At 46.1% G+C, this 22880-nt stretch overlaps 1 protein-coding gene across 1 annotated transcript; it reads right to left on the bottom strand.

Moving 5' to 3' along the window:
• Positions 1 to 16460: 16460 nt before the first annotated feature.
• On the bottom strand, positions 16461 to 22433 carry LOC125130853 (keratin, type II cytoskeletal 1-like). Its single transcript, XM_047786699.1, has 9 exons — positions 21785 to 22433; positions 20220 to 20434; positions 19854 to 19914; positions 19321 to 19416; positions 18987 to 19151; positions 18730 to 18855; positions 17909 to 18129; positions 17384 to 17418; positions 16461 to 17294 (listed from the first exon to the last, which is right to left on the bottom strand). The coding sequence occupies exons 1-9, from the start codon at positions 22364 to 22366 to the stop codon at positions 16933 to 16935; spliced, it is 1863 nt and encodes a 620-aa protein (XP_047642655.1). The 5' UTR covers positions 22367 to 22433; the 3' UTR covers positions 16461 to 16932.
• Between the last annotated feature and the right edge of the window lie 447 nt (positions 22434 to 22880).

The raw sequence follows: 22880 nt of genomic DNA on the forward strand, positions 1-22880 counted from the left end.
CAAGTTCTCCCCCTGCTCTGGCACCCGTGTTCTTACTCTTGCTCGTTACCCATGTAGTCACCACAATAATGGAAGGACAAGACAGCCATCAGCTATTCCATCCCAACCTGGAGATTTCAGAAAAATAGAGTCATCATAATTATACCACTCGCTGCTTCCCTGCAGTTCAGAAATTTCCCCAGTTTTCCCCTGATTAAATCTCCCTCCTTCTTACGCAACTCTTCATTCCTGGGGAGCCTTCCTACTAATCCTTTATTGCACTGCTGCCAATCGCAGCTACAGTTCACCTGGAGCACCTCTACCTGGGCACTTGCCGTTTCCTCAGCAGCGACCTGTGCCAGGCGTCCCCTGGGGGTTTCATTAGATGTTTTCAGCACACACCGTTCCTCCCACCCTCAGCCCCCATCTCTCCCTTTCTCATCACTTAAAGCTTTCCCTCTCTTTTATCTCTTTCAAGCCTTCCTGCATTGGGTTGCCTGGGGATAATGGTTGGAGGAGGCAGGAAAAACACCCTGCCCCTAAAAAATAAATTAGAAAGAGAAAGAGAAAAGCATGAAAGAAACAGAACTATAAACAACCAAATTCAGGAGACTCCTGCTCTTCAGTCTAAGCAGCAAGGTTCTTCAAGATGCCTTCAGAATTGTGGGCACTGGGATGCCTCATTTTGAAAGGAATGGCCAGAGGGCTTGGCTCTAGATGTTATTCTTGCTACAGGAATTTTTATCAAGAAAAAGAAGACGATAACTGTTCAAAACTCTCTGGACAGCTTTTTTTCACATAAGAAAAAATCAGTTTTCCAAACTTTTCTTTTTTTCCCAACACTTTATTTTGAGGAATTGTCAAGCCTACATCGTACCCACCAGAACAGTAAATCAACATCCATATTGCCTTGCAACCTTTGCTTTAGCTCTCTATTTATATAAGTATTAATATATTTTTTACTGTTGAAACATTTAAGAGTAACATGGAATTTACCTCCAAATTTTTCCTCACATAACTGGAAGAATGGGACATTTTTCTCTATAGGCACAACACAATAACCACACTCAGGAAATTTAACAATAATACATCATTTTCTGATATACGGTCTACATTCAAAATTCTCCACTTATCCTAATTAAGTCCTTTATAGCTTTTTTCTTTTAAAATCAAAATCTGGTCAAAGAGTTCACATTATATTAGTGTGCCTAGAAACAAACTCTTCTTTAAAAGCCTTTTAAATTATAAAAAATGCCAACTGTAATCATTGCTAATTAAGCAGAGAATGTTTAAAGAGCTAGTATAGTCACTCATGTGAGATATATTAAATTCATGACGCAAATTATATTTTTATGAGACACAGGAACACTTTATAGCCCATCAGGTATTCAAAGCAATGTTATTTGTCTCTATTTAGCAGTCCTTTTATAAGGGAAGTTGTGTGATAAATTGGGAAGAGCCATTTAGTTGTAACAGTTGAGTCCCTCGGCCAGAAGCTAACCATGTGACTTTGGCATGGCACCTCTCCTTACCTGTGGACTGAGGGGTCTGGAAACCAACAGAAATGGGAAGAACACCAGATGAGGGCTCAGAGAAGCTGCAACCAGCTGACTCCAGGGCCTAGGAGCAGACCTCAGCCTTTCTGAGCCTGGGTTGTCTCATCTGTAAAATGAACGTGCAGGGCTAGAGATCCCTAAGGGCCCCTCCAGTGCAGAAGCCAGTTTGTGCTTCAAACAGATGTTAACAGGTAAAGCCTTGACTTTACCTGTTAACCCTGCTTTCAGTTATTTCAAAACCCACACCCTGCTTTCAATTATTTTCTCACCAAGGTCAAGGGAGAAAACGGCCTCAGCAAAACAGAGGGAAGCCAGAGAGGAGGGAGAGGGCGACCAGGTGTGTCTTCACCTAACAAAGGACAGTTTGGGCATCTGGTAGGAATGGAGAATCCTCTGAAGGTTTGGGCAATTAGGATCTGAAAGGCACAATACATTTACCTCAATTCCCCAACTCTAAGTTCCTCTAGAGTTTGTATGTCTGTTTGTCAAAGATGCCTAGAAACAGAATGGATTGATAAAAGTTCTCTCTTTAAAATAGCACTTCACCATACAAACTATTAAGTATAAAATAAGCTATAAGCTATAGGGATATAATGTATAACATGGGGGATAGTGCCAATAATTTATAATAACTATAAATATAACCTTTAAAAATTGTGAGGCGCTTCCCTTGTGGCTCAGTGTTAATAACATAACCCCCTCCCAGTGGGTTAAGGGTCTGGCATTGCTGTGAGCTGTGGTGTAAGTCTCAGATGTGGCTTGGATCCCCAGTTGCTGTGGCGGTAGTGTGGGCTGGCAGCTGTAGCTCCAATTCGACCCATAGCCTGGGAACCTCCATATGCTGTGTGACCCATGCAAAAAAGAAAAAAAAATGTGAATCGCTATATTGTACACCTGTAATTTGTATAATATTATACAGCAACTATACTTCAATTTTTTAAAAAAGCCACTATTGATGGGTTAAAAAAAGAAAGAAATGGCATTTCACCAATTTGTATAATATTATACCTGTAATTTGTATAATATTATATAGCAACTATACTTCAATTTTTTAAAAAAGCCACTATTGCTAGGTTAAAAAAGAAAGAAATAGCATTTCACCAACTCTTAATATTGAATGTGACAGCGAAAGACAAACCCAGGTCTGTTGCTTCTCCTTTTATTCTTTCTCTCTTTTTGGTGTCGGAGCTCAGCACACCTGGGAACAGGCAGAGAACTTCACCTCTTCTTCTGGGATTCCATTAGCCATAAAACTTCTTAAAATTTTTGAGGAAAGTCTGCCTGTGATTTGGAGTCCCTGGGATGTAAAATCTCCAGGATCTCTCTCTTGCCTTGGGTAGGAACACCTCTGTTGTTTCTGGCATTTGTCTAAACACCCTGATAAGTTCGCATCTGCATCCCTGGGACAGAAATGGGGGAGGGATGTGCACTATCTCCATCATCTCCAGAGCTGGACATCCTCAGAGGACCAGGACAGTCTCTGCACATCTCCCTGTAGGTTTAAGTCCACGCCATTCACTATGAAGCAGAAATAATGCTTCTCTGGTAAGACAGACAGGTGAACGTGTCAGAATTTTGAGATGGGAATGTTGCAGAAGGGTTGTCTGGGTAACCATGGAAGCAGATGGTTGCCAAAATTCTGTGCAGACACTAAGCAAGCACAAGCCCTCATGTCCAGGGACGACAGAGACCAGTGTCAGCGTTGGCCAAGCAGGTCTCCCTCAGGACCCCCTTCCTCTTGGGCAGTAGACATGGCATCTGGAGTTATTGACCCTTGGAGGGGACAGGAGTAGTTTGTTGCCTTGTTGGGCCTCCTTGGCAGGACCTCAAGTATCTCCCACTTGCTCAGCACTTTGTCCTTGATGAGGTTTTTTTTGCACATTCCTGGTCTCATCTTCAACCTGCTATCAGTCTCCTGAGATGCAAATTATCAGACAGTGGAATGGAGGCTTGGGAGGGTTTACTGTAAGGCTTGAACCCGGGACACATGTCGTTTTGTCCACCCCAGCGTCCCCTACATCTCTCCATACACCAGAGGGTCCAGATCAGCTCCCCTTCTCCCTCTCAAGTAAGAATCCCCTTCACTAGAAAGCTCTTTCTGATCCACCCACTGGGGAGCCTGTTCCCCACCCCTACCCCTGTGCCCCCTCACTGTCACACCTGAGCTTTTGTTTCCCCTTATCCACCTGCTTTCTTACACCCCTTTCTCAGGCTCAAGCTGTCTTTGGGTCTCTACCCACAAACTCTCAAACTGAGTCCTTAAACGGGAGTCCTTGGAACTGTCCATAAAGAGTGCACCCTGGGCTCCAGATAGTTCTTGCAAAATTGGCTGCTTGCCCAGAGGTGTATGGTTTCACTGGGGAGACAGAGCACAGCTCTTCCAGATTCTCACCAGAGCCCATGACCCAAATATCTCCACATCACTGTCCTGAATTGATCTCACTTCCTTGTTTCTTGATACCTGCCCCAGACCCCGGCTCCCAGAACTGGCTTCGGCACACAGCATTGCCTCTCCATGCCACTGACTCATCTCACTCAGGCCACTGCTTCCCAGCTACATGTGGGGACCCAGGGAAGAGGTCTTTGCCACATCAGGATGCTTGGGGCTTCTACCTGCACCCACCAGGGTGGGGCTGCTGGACAGGGAGTGCAGAGGAGGGGAGGGCTGTTGTAGGTGGGGGCTAGGCGGGGAGGGGAACAGAGTATGATAGACTATCAGGTGGAATGTGAGAAAGAGGGGTGGTCCCGGGAAGTCTGTATGTCACCAGCTAGAAAGGATGGCAATAACTCTCAGCATCTTGCCCCTCTGTACAAAGTGTGAACTCAGCTTGCAGCTCTCTCGGTGCATCGCTGCAGGAGACGTCAGGGAATTGCCAAGGGCTCAGTAAGAACAAGTTTCAGAGGCCCTCCTGTTTCTCTCTTTGGGCACAGAGGCTCACAGGGCTGGGCACTGAGCCCAGGTGTGACTTGACAGAGAGGTAGCGAGCGAGGTGCTCACACCCAGGAGCCCTGCTTGGGTAGGGGGTGGGGGCATGAGGAATAATGTGAAGATGCCAGTTGGGAAGTTGTCACCTGCCCTGTACCAGCATCACCAGCCTCCCTGGTGGGGACAGGACAGGGGGTAGGGAGGGGGTACCACAATCTTGGCTGTTGTGGGAAAGCTGGGAGCTTGAGAGTGTCCCAAGGGCTGGAGGGCCCTGGGGCAGACACTAGGATAGGTGTGACTCAGTGGGTGAAGCCCCCTGCAGGGAGTGGAGTGGAGCTGGTAATGAAGCAGGGAGAGAGAGCAGCCTGTCCCGCTGCTGATCTCAGTGTGGTTGCAGGACACACCAGGCCGTCTGCACAGCACCCACATGCTCAGGGTTTGCTTTCTCCCTCACCAGCCACCCTCCCCCTCTATTTCCCACTTGCACATCCCTTCTTCCCAGACCCGCAGCTGGGAGATTGAGCTTCAGTGGATCCACAGGATTATTCTGCACCTTCCAAATCCTTATTCCTGTGGGAAATTCCTAGAATCCCAGTCTCCTGGGAACTGATGTAGCTCTGGAGTCCTGGTCCTTCTAGGGGCAGCGGCTTCTTAGACAGCAACTTGGAGAACATCACTTTCAACAGGGTTGGCAGCTTAGATGAGCCTGGAAAAGCAGAGTCTGCCTTTGCCCTAAAACTCGGACAACTATCATCCCCCGGGGGGGAGTGGTCTCCACCAGCTTCCCCTGAGAGCTGGGGGAAGGAATAAAGTGGGGCAATGGAGGAGGAGGATCTGAGTTATCCTAGTGGTGAGGCTGGGAGACGCCAGGTGAGGCGTCCTCACGGGCATTTTAGCAGCAGCACTGAGCTCTCTGCCTGGCGATGGGGGGACCAGCCTCCTCAGTGCCTAGCAGATCAGGGGTCCTCAGAGGACTGAGCAGGCCGGGCTCCTTGTCCTCCTCTGTGAGGTCCTGGCAGGGAAAGGTATGTGCAGGGAGCTCCTGCGGCTGCACCAAGGCTGAACTGCCTCACTCCAGCTGGGTAATAGAAACACAGGCTTCCAGACACTGGCCTGTGGGGCTCCCTTCTGTCTCTTAGGTCTTGTCCTTGACTTCTGTCCCAGCATAAGAAGTGACCACAGCATCCTCAGAGAGAAGAATTCGAGAGAGTCTCTGATTAGGAGGAGAAAAGCCCTGTTGATAAAGGACACTTGCAGGTGGCACTTGCTGGATAAGGACAAGGATTTGTGTCACACACCTGAAATGAATCCCAGCGCTGCCACCTGTTATCTTCTTGACCTTAGAAGGGTTACCTACCCATTCGTGAACTCTATTTCCTCATCTGCAAAGTGGGAATGATAGTACTTATTTACCTCAGAGAGTTGATAAAAAAATAAATAAAATAATTGGGGGGGGAGGGAGTTTGGAGTTAGTAAGTGCAAACTATTACATTTAGAATGGATAAACAATGAGGTCCTTTGTATAGCACAGGGAACTATATCTAATCTCCTGGGATAAAAACATGATGGAAGACAGTACAAGAAAAAGATTATGTAGGAGTTCCTGCTGTGGCACAGTGGAAACAAATCCAACTAGGAATCATGAGGTTTTGGGTTCAATCCCTGGCCTTGCTCGGTGGGTTAAGGTTCCGGCATTGCTGTGAGCTGTGGTGTAGGTCGCAGGCACCGCTCGGATTCTGCGTTGCTGTGAGCTGTGGCATAGGCCAGAAGCAACAGCTCCAATTCGACCCCTAGCCTGGGAACCTCCATGTGCCACAGGTGTGGCCCTATAAAGACAAAAAAAAAAAAGAAGATGAAAGACAAAAAAAAATGTGTATATACATATTATACATATGTATTTATATGACTGGGTCACTATGCTGTACAGCAGAAATTGACACAACACTGTAAATCAACTATACTTTAATTAAAAGAACAAAAAGAAAGAAAATAATTAGGATAAAATATTGAAATAAAATAAATGAAATAATACATGCAGCACTTAATGCAATTTCTAGCAGAAAGCAAAGGTTTCTACTTTCCCACTGTCTGTAGTAGTGGCAGGAAATATCTGGAAATTCCAACAGTGTGGTGATAAAGTAAAAATGGCACCACTTTTTAAGCTGCATCTTGCCACCTGACCATGCAGCTCTAATTGAGGCTCACACGCCCCCCTACTCCTTGAAGGTCTCATCCCTCACGGAGCCCAGGTCCCAGCTGGCAGTCAGCTCAGCCCTGCTCAGGTAAAAACCAGCCACTCATTGCAGAGCTAGTGGTAATGGATCCAGGGTGGGAGCCTTCCCCCATGAATGAGTATTTCATTTAAAAGGGGACTCTTGAATGCTTCAAGACCTGCAAGAATGAAGCCACAGAGAAGACTGAGGGTCAGGACTCCACCTTGTCTCCATCCTTTCCCAGGTCCCCAGCCATGCCTCTGCTCACACCCCACACTCACTCCAGCACCTTCTCAAAGAACAACAGGTATTGTTGTTATACTTCAGAGCATGTTACACTTCAGAGCGCCCTCACAGGTGTCATTTCATCTTGGACCATCTCCTAAAAACAAGTAGGGCAAACACTAATACACTCAGTTCACATATGAGCAAATGGAGCCTCTATGATAGTGCAAAGACCTGCCTGAGGTCACCAGATGAGTCAAGTGGCAGGTCTAGGGCTGGTACCAGCATCTTCAGGTTATATAGCCTTCTGTGAGCCCCACTTCTGCCCACTGTACCCTATTATGCCTGCTCCCTGCTCCCAACACAGAGCTTTTTTTTTTTCTGTCTTTTGTCTTTCTAGGGCCGCACCCGTGGCATATGGAGGTTACCAGGCCAGGGGTCCAATCAGAGCTGTAGCTGCCAGCCTACGCCAGAGCCACAGCAACGCAGAATCTAAGCCACGTCTTCCACCTACACCACAGCTCACGGCAACGCTGGATCCTTAACCCACTGAGCAAGGCCAAGGATCAAACCTACAACAGCATGGTTCCTAGTCAGATTCATTTCTGCAGCACCACGATGGGAACTCCCCAACACAGAGCTTTAATGAGACTTCTCCGCCCCTCTGAAAGGCTCTCTATCCCATTCTAGTCCCTGTATTCTTACCGGCTCATAAATATGTCAGAGACCACCTGACTGATCCCTTCCTTTAAGAGGAAGAAACTTAGTTCAGTGACTCGTCAAGGTCACATGTCTAAAGGGTGGCAGGGCAAGAACCCTACCGCTCTGCCACACAGACCCATACAGCAAGGGATTTCAGAGCCAGGAAAGTTCCCCAGGTAGGCCAACAGCGGGAGCTTAATAAATAACACCATCAACGCTCAACTACCCACAATGATGGAAAATGGGAAGTAAATAGGAGTGTCCTTCCCAGGCTAAGTCTTTCATTGCAAGACTTCCCCCCCCTGCAGGAAAGGCATCAAACCAACTGCTCCCTCTATTCACACCGCTGTGGGTGGCCAGGAAAGGAGCCAAGAGGTTGGGTCCAAGGGCAAGATAATCCAACCCTTACTCCATCAGAGCCTCCATCACCACAAGCTGGCTATTATTGCCCTGGGATGCATTGCATTTCTTCCTCCTGGTCCTGCAAGGTGCAACCTTTCCCTGGTGGCACGTGGCAGGTCACGAGTGCCAGTGGGGTGGCACGAGACTCCAGACACACCACCATGCCTGGTGTCCTCACCCTAGAAACTTGTTTATGCATTATAAAGCCAAGAGAGAAGATGACTCAGGGGAAGGCAGTTGAAAAAATGAGGCACTCCCCTGGAGACCAGCCGGGTTTCTCTAATCCCAAACACACCTTCACAGTTAGCACAGCCTGAGTACAGACACGCAGATGTTGACCTGTTGATAAGGGGTGGTTTCAATGACGGGATCCTCTCTGGCTTCCTTTAGGGACACAGAGATAGAGCACTATGTTCTCCACTTGCCCAGAATGTTCTTCCAACTCTACCAGGTGTAGGACAAAAGGAAATCAACTGTGCTGACAACAGGAGAAAATTAAGGCTGAGAACCAAAGGGACTAGTCAACAACCCCATTGCGTACAGAGTAGGAGTGACAAGAGTAGGGATGTATAGGTTGTAGGATTCAGAAAGCGAAGCCAGGGACGGGCCCCCGCCCCTGCCATACCCTTTCACATCTTCCAAACAACTGAGGTTAATTAAAGACCTATACCTTAGAGGAGTGGCAAGAATGGACTCCCCTGTGTCCTCATCGCATGCACACCCTGCATCAAACAAACCCAGGCTCAAGGACTGAATTCCAGTGTTTTCTTAACTGAACAAATGAAAATATTCTCCAAATTACCTATCAGATCAGCTCAGACCAAGATTAAACTGTTATGCCTTTTTAAACAATTGGTCAGGAGTTCCCGTCATGGCTCAGTGGGTTAGGAAACTGACTACCATCTATGAGGTTGCAGGTTCGATCCCTGGCCTCACTCAGTGGGTTAAGGATCAGGTGTTACCATGAGCTGTGGTGTAGGTCGTAAATGCAGTTCTGATCTGGCATTGCTGTGGCTGTGATGTAGGCCGGCAGCTGCAATTTCACCCCTAGCCTGGGAACTTCCATATGCCACAGGTGCAGCCCCGAAAAGAAAAAAAAAATTGATCGAAATATTTTGAAAGTTGAATATGAAATGTGAGGAATGAAAAGAGAGGAGGAATATGGAGACTTTGGGAAGATGATGGGGAAAGAAGCCATGGGTTCTCAAGACGGGAAGTGGTTCCATCCAGGGTTTGACTCTGAAGCACCCGTGCCTCAGGAAAGGCCAGTCTCCTCAAGTATCTGCAAAGGAGACTAACTCATCTGCTCACAGGGCAGCCCCTTCCATTGTTCTTTACAAGAATGGTGTGGTCCATCTTCAGTGAAACTGACATTCATACACACCCTCAGTCACATTTTACCTCCTTTCAAGTATCTTCTCTGCCCCTGTTCTTGCTCCTGAGTTCACACTAGCTTTTTTGAACTTTCCAGATGCTCAGGACTGAACTCAACACCCATGGGGAGACCTTTCTCCCACTACCAGAGAGCTCCCTACCAAAAAGGATTCAGCTCTTTCCTTAGTCTTTATAACCAACAGAACAGAATCAAGAAAAATCCTTTTTCTTTTCTTTTTGTTCTCATATTATTCCTAAGAAGTTTTCTGAATTATTCAAATTACATACTCATTTTTCAATTGGGTTGTTGGCCTTTTTGCTCTTGAGTTGGATGTCTAATCACTTCTGATGAATCTATACATGTATGTGTAACCGGGTCAACATGCTGTACAGTACAAAATTGACAGAACACTGTAAACCAACTATAATAAAAAAAAATTTTTTAAATTACATACTCTTTGCTTTCACTGCCTCTGGGAATTGCTGCCTTGCAGTAACCAGTACAGGTCCCATCACTATGTGTAAAGGAGTCTTTGTACCAGCAGAGGACACTCGACACTGAAAGAACTAACAGATTCTATTGACAGATTGGAAACGGGGCGTGGGCACCAAGGAGGGGTGGGATCACCCGAGGTAAACCTGGGAAGGTCACAAGTTGACTAAGACGGCGCCATTTTTCTGATAATGGCTTGACGGGGAGTGCCACCTTCCCTGCAGCAGACATGGGAGGGGCGAACACAGTGACACAGAGCCTCCCAGGGCAGTGTAGGTACCCAGCCTCCCAAGGAACAACCAAAGTTTCTGGCACCACCAAACATCTCGTGAGCATCTTTCCTCTGGCACAAGCCTTCAGCTAAATGCAGTTCCAGGAAGCAACTTCTTTGGACTCCAACTATCGTCAGCCTGTTAGCCATGCCCTCTACACAAGGGAAGAGGCTGTAGTGTCCTCCTCATCCTTCCGCCTGCCCAAACCTTGACCATATGTCTGGCTCTTCTCAACTAGTAGCTCCTCAATTTGTGGACATTCTGCTCACACTTGACTCTTCTTCCTGGCTGCCTCTTGAAATGTGCTTGTCTGTTCTTGATTCCTCTCTCTCTTTCTCTCTCTCTCTCTCTCTCTCAAGAGAAAAAATTTCCTTAGTGTCAAATGAAGCAGAAATTAACAAAACCTGTTCACTGTTCGGTAGTCCATATAATATAATCTGAGATGGAGATAGGGACTTTCCACAACCCCTCCCCCAATGCTTGCCCACACACACACACAGAAGGAAAATTGTACAGTTGAAAATAATGTTCTTCATATTCTTCCCTGGATATCTAAAAATGTCCCCAGCCACAAAAATGTCCTAAAGCAGCAGTGCTGCCCTAGAGATCATTAGGAAATCTGTGGAGACAATGTTTACTTGTCACTGTGATTTAGGAGATTTGTTAACGACATTCAGTGAGCACAGCCCAGATTATGCCAGCACTCCTGATCAACTTTTGATTGCCCTACCATGTATAATGGTTCAGCCCAGAACCCATCACATATGACATACACAAGCAAAATAGCTTTGCTCAGTTTGCAGATATACTGAGTTCTTGAGGAAAGCTACTAGTGTGTACATGAAGAGAAGGCTGTATTTTCCTCTCATTAGGAAGGGCATGGGAGTTTTTACCCTTTTGGAAAATTGTGTTGTCAAAGGCAAAGTTGCTCATGGTGTGTATGTTGTCAATATAGCACACCCGCCACAGCCCGAACTTTTAGCTGGTTGAACACAGGGTGATTCTACCTCTTGGTGCAAACATCTGATGCTTCCTTATGTTTTCGAATAGAGTTCTGCCTGAGATATGCCAAGTGAAATAGATATTATTACCAGGTTTTTTCATTTTGTGTCTCCTTTATATTGCAACTAAGGCACTGTGTTGATTTGTTTTAATTTGTACATGATTCTAAAAAATATCATCTATGTTTTTCTTTCCCTGACAATAAAAGGGGGTTACTTTATTTTTGTTATAAGACAGAGGGCAATGAGACTGATACATTTTGAATAACTGGCATAAAAAAAAGAATATTCTTGGGAGTTCCCATTGTGGCTCAGGGGGTTAAGAACCCAACTAGTATCCATAAGGATGCAGGTTTAATCCCAGGCCTCACTCAGTGGGTTAAGGATCTAGCGTTGCCACAAACTGTGGCATAGGTTGCAAATGCGGCCCAAATCTAGTCTTGGCTGTGGCTGTGGCATAGGCCATGGTTCTGATTTGACCCCTAGCTTGGGAACTTCCATATGCCATGGTGCTTCCCTAAAAAGAAAAATAAAGAATGTTCTTTTTCAAAACAAATTTTAGCCATGTCTATAAAGCTCCTGTTAAGATTTCCACAGGGCATGGAACTATAAGACTTCTTCATGGTTCCTCTAAGAGATCAACAGATCCCCATTGCAATGAAGATGGGTCTGAGAAGGTATGGTTCCTAAAATTTCTTGCAAAACCATGGGCTCTGGTTCAAAGTCAAATTTTTTTGGAATTCTCTCTTCCAAGGGCTAGTGAACAGCTAGTGAAGACCCTCCTCCCAAGGGAAGGAGTAGGGAGGGCAGAAGTGAGCTAAGCTGAAGTAGGATCTGAGAAACAAGGATTGCAGAAAGAGTTGACTGGATTCTGCTGTTTTCCCAGGAGGGCTGGTTGGTTGCCTTAGGAGATTGTGGGAGAGGAGAAAGTTGGTATGTGAGGAGGAGAGAAGGCAGAAAGTTCATTCTTCTCTAGAGTTAGGTGAATCTCAGGAGTCTGTCAGAGAGGTCGCTGTGTAAGAGCCACACCACTGTAGAAAGAAGTTTTGGCCAGTCAGGACTGGCACTGAAAGTTGCAACATTGTGACCATTCATGAAGGAAGAACACCCAGGGGAGTCCCAAGGCTCCATCAGCCCATGGGCAGAGGGAAGGATTCCATCCTTCTAGCTAAAACACTGGGAGTAAGACACATGGATCCAGATCCTGGAAGAGGAGGTGTGCACAGATAGCTTAAGGCAAGGGCAAAACTGGGCTGAAACTGGGTCATAGGATGTGGCATATGGACAGAACTCACAGCCAGATTCCAAAAGGCTCATCTTGCTGAAGAAACACAGGACATCTGAGAAAGGAGGATAAACACATCTGTACATTTTTGCTTGCATCTTGCACAGATACCTTTGGAAGGATACCTGAGAATCTACAGTCTCGACAGAGAAAGTGAACTTGGTAATGCGAGATAGGAGAGTTCTTATCACTTAGTTGTACCTGTTGTTTTCCCTCCTTCTGATTATTACTACCTGGCTAAGCACCAAGCATCCAGTCCACACTGGACCTACCCAAGGATGCAATGCTGAAGTCTAAGATTTTTGAGAAGTTATCATTAGATCTGGGGAACCTCAGTATCTTGGCCCCTGGAGAATTATGACTAGTCTCATGGCTTTCAAGTTTTCTGCATTAAAGCACATTTTCCCCGTATAGTTCTGACTTCCCTATGGGGAGTTCTCTGCAATTCTCTCTACTCTTTCCTGAGTTATCTGCTTGTTTACTCTAACTTTCAATTTTTGATGACTCCAGTTTATACCCCTGGCCCCATAATTACATGGATAAAATGAAGGCACCTCAAAAGGACTGACTCATCATTTCTGACCACCAGTCTTCTTGCTATGTTCTCTGTTATTACCCAAGCCAGGAATGTGGAGCCACCCTCCATGCCTCTCTTTGCCTCACCCACTTCCCCAGCCCACATCCAATCCATCACCAAGTCCCAGTGATCTGACTCTTAACTCCTCTGGAATGCTGAGCCTCATCCTCATTTCTGGCCACTCTACCACCTCTAAGAACTTGAACCTGGGTGCAAGACTTAATTGACTTTTGCTTGCACCTTTGTAATAATCTTCTAACAAGACTTTCTGGAGTTCCTGTCGCGGCTCAGTGGTTAACAAATGAGGTTGAGGGTTCGATCCCTGGCCTCCCTAAGTGGGTTAAGGATTCGGCATTGCTGTGGGCTGTGGTGTGGGTCACAGATGAAGCTCGGATCCCACGTTGCTATGGCTCTGGCACTGGCCAGCAGCTGCGGCTCCAATTGAACCCCTGGTCTGGGAATCTCCGTAGGCCGCAGGTGCGGCCATAGAAAAGGCAAAAAAAAAAAAAGACTTTCTACCTCCCATATGGGTGCCTCCAATCTGGCCTGAATGATCTCTCTAAAACACCAATCCAATCATGTAACTCTCCCATAAAAATTTCACTGATTCCTCCTCATCTGTTGCAGCTATTTCAACCATAAAATTCCATTTTAAAATTACAGTTATGAGCAGATCTCCCATAGACAGACTAGATTTCTTAGGAGATTCACAAGTAAAGTACAATAAAAACGGTGACTTGTGCTCAGTTCTTATTTCACTAATAGTAAGGCAACTCCTTTCCCACCCACCGGCCAAGTACATAGTAGGTTGTAATACGTCAGTTGGTCCCATGACCCCATCTGAGAACTTCTGACCCACCAACTAGAATCTAGACTCTGCTGAATCAGTACAAGGCCCTCCTTTATTAGATCTAACTCATCACCTCATTTCTTGTCACTAACTTCATGCTCCTTCAGATTATTGGTTACTTCAAGCAATTTCATCCTTCTATTTCTTTGCTCATATTATTCCTTCTGCCGTAAATGTCTTTAAATGTTCTTGTCTGTCTTGAATTTCCTTGTCTGCCTGAAAAACTCCTATTTATCCTCTAAAACCCTACAGGCATCACTTTTTCTCACTCTTACTTCCATAAGTACCCTTTCTATAAATTGCACGTGTTTCTATCATTGCATCGGTCATGTGCATTATTATAACACGTTAGCATACTCCCCATCTCCCAAGTCTTTGAGGGCAAGACACATGTCTTATTCATCAGCGTGTCCCCAGTGTTTGGTCTTGTCGCTGACACGTGGCATGTGTGCAAGACCTTTCTGTTGAACCGACAAAATTCAGATTTTCCTTTGCTGTCTTTCTAGTACTAATGCATTTGGGCACTTGATCATACTTATTTTAGCTCTTCATTATATACTAACACAGGGTTTTCATATAGTCCTGTGACAAGACAAGTTATGAGAAGTGTCATTATAAATTATAGAGGACTCTGTTTCATGTCTGACTTTATCAAGAAAACCCAAGTCCAAAAAGATGAACAAGGGTATTCCTAATCCTGAAATGTAACTAAAGAAACTTGTAACCTAGAAAGATATTGGAAAATGTGTGTCAGAGTCTTAGAATATATCACAGTTCATTCAACACTGTCCCCAGCATGGTATCTGGTGACCTCAGAGGTCTTCGCTCCCATGGAAGAAGGTAAAGCATCTCTCTCAAGGCCATCCAACCCCCATTGTTCTAAATCCAGAAGCACTAACCTACTCACTGTGACTAATTCAGTTTCCCAGATATCTTTATAAGAAGATGTCACTAAAAATGTAGGTTCCCACAAGCTAATACATAGACATTCTAGTTCACATATCCATCTCTTATATGTTTGACCTGTAAGTATCAGGCCTCAGAAGTAGATTCAACTTGGGTTCACTAACAAAATCAATTTTCTGTCTCTACAGAGCTGTCACTCAGCCACAGTGACCATGTCTAGTTACTTCCCTCCTTGCTAGCCCTGACAGCCAGCCACCTTCTTCTACTCATCTGCGACTCCCTTTTAATTTCATCTCAATTCTATTTAACACATTCACAGTTCACAAAGCACTTTCACATTATATATTTCATCCTCTCCATGTCTGGAGGCCAATGTCCTTATCCCCATTTCACCTGCAAGATAGCTCAGGCCCAGAATGGTCAAGTGACTTGTCCAAGGATCCACACAGCCACGAGCTGTGGATTATCTTCCTTTGTCTGCCCCATAAATACTACAATGGATGAAGCCCAGGTTTTCTGAATCTAAGTCCCTTGTTCTTTCTATCCACCATAATGACATCCAGACCCCCACACCTGTCAGACACAAAGCAGCTCTGGTCAGGGGGTGTCTGGGGAGGAGAGAGAGAGAGTTCAGTGATGAGTGCTGAAATGATACTCGTGTACATCTATGCCCTTTCTGCTCTCCTCAGCTCTGACATTCACTGGAGCTAACAATATTTTTTCCTAATTGGAAGCTAAGAAAACTTATGCTCATAGAAGCTGACTGACTTTTTCAGGGTCATAGCATCTCTGGGAAACTAACGTTCAGTTGTTCCTTAGAGCGAGCAGCTACTGAGCCGTCTGAACACGAGCAATCAATGTTACAACAGCCCGATCATTGTAATCACTATCACCACCATTATCCTTAAAACTGGCATTCACTGAGGGCGTATTGTGTGCCAAGCCATGTTCCTTCATCATCTCATTCAGTCCTCACAATAATTTCCACAAAGAAGGCATTATTACCCCTATTTCAGGGAGAATAAAAGTGAGATGTAGAGAGATCTATAACTTCACATTATCACAGAGCTAGTACATGGCAGTGGTCCAAACCAAGAATATCTGATTCCAAACATCCATGTTTCTGGGCACTATGCTATCCCTTTGTACCACTTCAGAAATATGGGCTATATGTCCACAGACAACTTCTTAAATTTAGCAGAGCTTTGGATAGTGGCCTGAAAAAGAGAGGAGAGGAATATCCAGCTCTCTGTTACCACTCTTGGTTCTTGACCTCCCCAAGCCAATGCCTGTATTCTGGCTGTCATAGCTGCTGACCCCATGTTACCCACACCCCTCTCATCACTGGCTGTTCCACATGAACAATTACTTTTCCATGTAATATTTTCCCCTCTTCTCAATGCCAGACTCCTTCCCAACCTGCTTGTTCACTGTCCTTTCCAAGAAAGACTTCTTAGTTGAGTAAAACCTTTTACCCCAGTCTCTTCCATTTCTCCATGACACTTCCACCATAGAAAGAGCTTGTTCTAGTTAAAAGTTAGATGTTTAAAGTTAAATGTTGCCTGACCTTCCTCCCACCTTGCTCATGTGCAGGTGTCCAACTCCCCCACACACCATGGGGCTCCCAGTTCTTCTTCCCCCCACAGAGCACCCCTCCAGGTAGACAGTGCCGTGAACAAAGGAGATTAGGAATCAGAGAGAGTTTCAAATGCAGTTTATTGCAGCAACACAAGGAAACAGGGAGTTGAAGACCTCTCCACAAAAGACAACTGGCTTATGCCTTATGTACAAAACCAAAGCAGCACAGAGCTTGTTGTCAGGGTTAGGATAAGAAGCTATCCATAGCTGATGCTCTATGCGTGGCAAAGAAGCCGTGGGTCTGACCAGCCCTCCTCTGGCTGACTTAAGGAGGTGCTTTGAAATGTGATGTGTGTGGCCATGATTGGTGAGCTGTTTCTCAGGCAAAGCACAAAGCAGGGTCAGAGATGGGAGACTGAGATTGCCACTGACCTAAAAATTTCTTTGGGAAGCAGAGCAGAAAAGAAAGAGCTGGGGAACAAGGATGGGCCAGTGTAACTAACCAGAGCTCTTTTCTCCAATAAGCCTGGGGCAATCAGAAGCATATTTGGTAGTGATGGAGAGGGAGAGCTAATGGGAGAGAGGGGATCTCTTTATCTGGTCCCCCCTTGGGAATAGCTGGTGGAAACAAACTTAATGCTGGAACTGCCACCAGAGGTCTTGGTGCCCCCAGAGCTGGATCCCCGGCCTCCAGAGGACGTGAAGCTGCTTCCAGAGCCTCCTCTATGGCCCCCACTGCTGCCTCGGGAGCCATAGCCACCGCTGCTGCCGCCGCCGCCGCCGCCGCCTCCTCCGGAGCTGTAGCTGCCACCGCCGCCTCTGGAGCTATAGCTGCCACCGCCGCCGCCACCTCCAGAGCTGTAGCTGCCGCCTCCAGAGATGTAGCTGCCGCCTCCAGAGCCACCACCTCCTCGGATACTACCTCCACTGATACTGGTATGGCTGGTGCTCACAGCTGCAAGGTAAGACTCAGTTATCATCAACCCCAATTCCCTTTCCAGCCCAGCAAGCCCGAGTGCCCCCGAGAAATTGGCTGGTACTTACACACACTCACGTTCGGGGCACACTCTCCAGACATCCTGTGGGAGAAAGAAAAGCAAATCCTCATGACTCCAGCTTCACAAACTGCTTCCCCAGGCCCTCTCAGCCATCTCAAAGAGTCTCCCCATCTGGGGCTCCTTCAATCCTCTTGATCTGAAATCTGACCCAGTCCTTTCTGGCCCCCCAAACTCAGTCATTTTTCTCAGCATGGGTATACTGTCCATATAAAGTAGATAAGAGTCTTCCAACTAATGCTGGTCACTTCCAAAGTCCTTGACTTTAATCCATATGACTCTGAGCTAGCCCAGAAGAAGAATAAATTGTTCTATCTCAAAAAGCTTCATAGGGATGCTTCAGCCCTCAAAAAAGAAAGGCTTGGAACTCTGGCTTTCCTCCTGCACGGTGTACCTTTGCTTTCTGGGTACCCAGGACAAGTTGCAATCACGCCACTACAGTTTCAAGTGCAGTCAGCATCCAAGGGAGGAAGCATATAGAAAGTGGTCAAACTGCCCACAGTTCCTTCCTCACCTGCTTTCTTCTCCTTCCAGGAGGGTCCTATAGGTTGCAATCTCCACGTCCAGGGCCAGTTTGGTGTTCATCAGTTCCTGGTAGTCACGCAGCAGGCGGGCCAGGTCCTCCTTGGCCCTCTGCAGGGCCTCCTCCAGCTCATTCAGCTTGTTCTGGGCGTCTTTGAGGGCATTCTCACCACGCTGCTCTGCATCACTGATAGACTGCTGCACTGCAGAGATCTGAGAGAGAAGAATCCAGCACATGATACTCTCTAATGACCTAATCCCTCCTTGGCCTTTTCATCTCAGGTTGATCTCTCTACCCCAGTGAGACCAGTGTTCTGGGCCCAACAGAACCACAAGGGTTTACATCATCTCATGCATTCACTAGCCTCTGGGTAGCACATCACTGTGTCAACTTCCATAAATAAAGGTGATGCAGCAACATTTCAACCCTAGTTGATTCTCCTTCACCCCTTACAGACTTGAGATTCTTCCAGATGTCTACTCTGAAACCTCCTGGCTACCTTTCCTTTCACTCACCACCTCTTGAGTCTCACTTTGAGCTGGCCATGGGCTAGATCACTCATGACCATCACATCTGTTTCTCTACTAGGTCATTTTCACAAATTTCTCTCTGGAGAACCCAGCATGATGGCCAGATTCTAGAAAACAACTTAGTCATAAAAGGAACCAGGGATGATATATAACCCTAGTATGGATGGAAAGATTTAAAATTAGGAACAAGTGCTCCAATTAGCAGAGCACACACACACACACACACACACACACACACACACACTTCTGTAGAGCTGAGCAATAGAAGGAAGAAACAAGCACCTGCTTCTTGACATTGTCGATATCAGATCTAAGTCTTTGGATCACCCGATTCAGCTCAGAAATCTCAATCTTTGAATTCTTCAAGTTGTCTCCATGTTGGCCAGCAGTGATCTGGAGCTCTTCATACTAAAGATGATGGATCAAGTAAATTAAATGTGGCAGAGTGCACCAGGGTTCATGCACACACATGTAAGAGAAAATCAAGATAGCAAGGCAATACATTTCAGGAAAACTGGCTAGGCCTCCAGCCTATTCACCTTGGACTGATACAGGGTCTCAGCCTCAGCCTTGCTCCTCTGGGCAATCTCTTCATATTGGGCTTTGACTTCGTCGATGATGCTGTTCAGGTCCAGGTGGCGGTTGTTGTCCATGGAGAGGATGACATTGGTTTCGCTGATATGAGTCTGCATCTGAGCCAGCTCCTGCAAGGCATAGTAGTTCAGTGACTCTTACAGCATTAAAACAAAAATAATGTGGAGGAGGGGGAGATTTCAGGAGATGGAAGATATATCTCTATTCTTCTGGGCGATAGTGGGTTTGGGCTTAAAGTCTCTCTGCTGGGGCAAACTTGGTTTAAATTAGGGAACTTACTGCTTGGTAGAGTGCAGTGAGGAATTCAACTTCCTGACGCAAGTTGTCCACTGTAGCCTGAAGATTCACCTTGGTGATATAAGCTGCATCCACATCCTAGAGGAATAGCGGACATCAAGAAGTTGTATTCTTTCCAGAACAAGACCCGCTCACCAGCCATGAGGGGATTTTCCAAGTAGAAGATATGTTTGGGGGTGAGGGATGTCTCCACCACACTTTATACCCCAGGCATATCCCGGTGGTGGTTGCCCCACCCCTCTGTATTATAATCACAATCAACCTTGTTTAACTTGCTAAGAACTGCCTCCTCTATTACCACATGAGGTGTTGAGAGATCTGGAGAAACCAAATGTCTGGATGAGTCTAGGTCTGATAATATGGGGGGAGGCTTCCTCTCTTCCTTCCTCTATCCTTCCTCTTTTCCCCAGGTCCAGTCCCTGGTTCCCAACACCATGCCATATCTGCCTGCTTATTGGAGACCCTCTTCTAGTGTTTATTTCAGATGTGATATCTATCCTACGGAACTTGCTCACCTTCTTGATGTTCACAAACTCATTCTCTGCATTGGTCCGCTTGTTGATCTCATCCTCATACCTGCAAGGAAATCAGAAGTGATGAGGAGATTCAGAGGATGGGAAGTCTAAAGTTTAGCTTTCTAGACTAAAATTGGCATGGCCAGTCATCGCCTGTCATTACCAGCCTAGGACACCTCTGCCACCCCTTTCTTCTGGGCAATAAAACCACCCAACTATTTCTCAGCTTCTGGGAAAATGAAGATTTCTGAAAAAGCCAAATTGAATTGCCTTTACCCAAAGAAAAGACACTGTTACGTCCAGTTCATAGTCTTAGCTTGCCATTTGGGGATGAAAATCAAGAGTTACCCAACCAGTCCTCCTTACTTTTTCCGATAATCCTCCACCAGGTCTTGCACGTTCTTCAGTTCTGAATCCATCTGAGATTGTTCGCTCTTCAGTTGGTCCACTCTTGCTCTAAGACTGCTGATGTAGGCCTCAAAGTAGGGTTCTAAGTTTTGGGTCCTAGTGGTGGTGTTTATCTGCTGCAGCAGCTCCCATTTTGTTTGCAGCACCTGGTTCTGCTGCTCCAGGAACCTCACCTAAGAACACAAGACCCCATTACCCACTGGTACAGAAATGGAGTTCTATGGCCACTGAGTACCAAGGGCTACCATGCAGCAGGGCCCTGCCTCATTTGGAGAAGAACTTCAATGCCTGTTTTCCTGGCCATGACAAACAGAGAACTAGAAAGATGACCAAGCTAGCATCATCTTAAAAACAAAACCCAATTCACTATGAATTCAGAGAAGCCTTAATTTCCCTGAGAATGGCTATTACAGTACTGTTTCAGTTGGAAATGTAGAAGGGAGTAGCTACCCAAATACAAAATAGTCAAGCACATAGAGAAAAACTGCAATTACACTTTGAAATAGATACACAATACCTAAGAGAGCAGCCTTTCTTTTATTTTTTTAGGTAGATTACCATAAAAAAATTTTGTTTGCTTTTCCTGAGCATATACATAGTTCAAAGCATGTTGGGGAAAATCCAAAGTTGAATTCCAAATCTATTGTGTTGACATTACTGACCATTAGGCAAAAAAAATTTTTTTAATGGTTTATGTGTTTTTCTAGAGCAGATACTTGGAAATATCAGCACAAAAATTTCTCCACTCTGATCCAGGACCAATGTAAAATTCTCAGGCTTCAGTGTTCTCCTTCTGACCCCAGAAGATGCTTGGTACGGACTTCCTATATACTTTTTGCTACAGTACCACCGTGCTCTCTCTTTATACTCAATTCCCTAGTTATAGTTAGGAAGACCTTGTCAAGGTTCTTATTTGCACCCTCAAGGTTGAGTTAGCCCCATTCCTATTTTCTTCATTCAACATGAGGCCCAATTCTGCTCAGGAGCTGAATTTAAGAACATCTCCTCAGAAAAGAAAATCATGGACTTGGAGAAGAGACTTGTGGCTGCCTGATGGGAGGGGGAGGGAGTGGGAGGGATCGGGAGCTTGGGCTTATCAGACACAACTTAGAATAGATTTACAAGGAGATCCTGCTGAATAGCATTGAGAACTTTGTCTAGATACTCATGTTGCAACAGAAGAAAGGCTGGGGGGAAAAATGTAATTGTAATGTATACATGTAAGGATAACCTGACCCCCTTGCTGTACAGTGGGAAAATAAAAAAAAAAAAACCTTCAAATTGATGTCAAATAGACCTACATTTCTGTAGACTACGGACCTCTCTGTCCAAGAGGGAGTTTATTTGTTAGCATCATTCACAAGCATACTTCTAACCTATCTCCTAGAGGACGGTTCCACAAACTACCCCTTTCAGTCATCCAGACACAGAAACTTGAGGCTCAAACCCGAACACATCTTAGCAACATCAGTCCCACATGGACCAGAAGATGCTCTCCCAGTGTGCTGAGCACATAGACTCACCTTGTCGATGAAGGATGCGAATTGGTTGTTGAGGGACTTGATTTGCTCCCTTTCTTGAGACTTTATTTTTTGAATCTCAGGGTCGACTTCCACATTGAGAGGTTGCAGAAGGCTCTGGTTGACGATGACTTCGTGTATGCCACCAGGGTATCCAGGCCCAAAATTTCCACCAAAACCACCTCTGCCAAAACCACCTCCACCAAAACCACCACTGCCAAAGCCACCACCAAGACCACCCCCAAAGCCACCACCTCCAAAACCACCGCCCCCAAAGCCACCACCACCAAAAATACTGCCATAACCACTACCAAAACCACCACGTCCACCTCCTCCGGCCACACTTATGGAAATGCTTTTACTGCCACCAAGGTTAATGAGACTCCGACTTCCAAAACCACCACCAGCTCCCCCTCCACATACTCCACTAGTAAACCTCCCACCACCTCCCCCACTGCGGCGAATGGAGCTGCTGGTCGACCTGCGCTGGTAGCTGACCAGCCCAGCAGAGCCAGAGCTGAAGCCCCCTCTTCCTCCTCCTCCTCCACAGCGGTACCCAGACCTGGAGCTAAAGTGTCGACTCATGTTGACTTAGAGAGAGAAGGAGCAATGTCGAGAAAGGAAAGGAGCTAACACTCCTCTAACCCGAGCACAGAGGCTTCCCCTTATATACAGGTAGCCAGCTGGGCTTGGTCCTCGAGTCAGCGGGATGCAGTGCCTCTCCGGGGTTTGGCTTGCCTGCAGCCATACAAGATTTTTACGAGCCTCAACAATACAATAAACACTACACACCTAGCTCCCAGGATGGCTCTTGAAATCGCTGCGTGTGCAAGATCGCTTGTATGGTAATCATGTTATCAGACAAAAATCTCTCTTGGAGTGCTTGCGACTTGGGAAACCAGGACCCCGCATCTGCCATCGGGTGCTTCTTGGTAGGATTTCATAACCTCCTGTCACAAAGATATGTAAGTTCCCATTCCTGCCTTGCCTTTGTAAGCTGCTAAACACACTCTCAGAACCAGCAGGTGCAATTTCCCACACCTGAGTCTCAGAAGGAGCTCTCTGGCCCATTTCTAGGCCCTGCCCTCCAAATTCCAGA

The sequence above is a fragment of the Phacochoerus africanus genome, chromosome 7 (genome assembly GCF_016906955.1).
Source record: "Phacochoerus africanus isolate WHEZ1 chromosome 7, ROS_Pafr_v1, whole genome shotgun sequence".
NCBI lineage: Eukaryota > Metazoa > Chordata > Mammalia > Artiodactyla > Suidae > Phacochoerus > Phacochoerus africanus.

Bases quoted from the DNA above. Each gene is read 5' to 3' on its own strand.
- LOC125130853 (XM_047786699.1), bottom strand. From the start codon at position 22,366: ATGAGTCGACACTTTAGCTCCAGGTCTGGGTACCGCTGTGGAGGAGGA. The intron at 20,435-21,784 runs GTGAGTCTATGT...TTGTGTTCTTAG, and splicing joins TCGCATCCTTCATCGACAAG to GTGAGGTTCCTGGAGCAGCA. The intron at 17,295-17,383 runs GTAAGTACCAGC...CTTACCTTGCAG, and splicing joins TGCCCCGAACGTGAGTGTGT to CTGTGAGCACCAGCCATACC.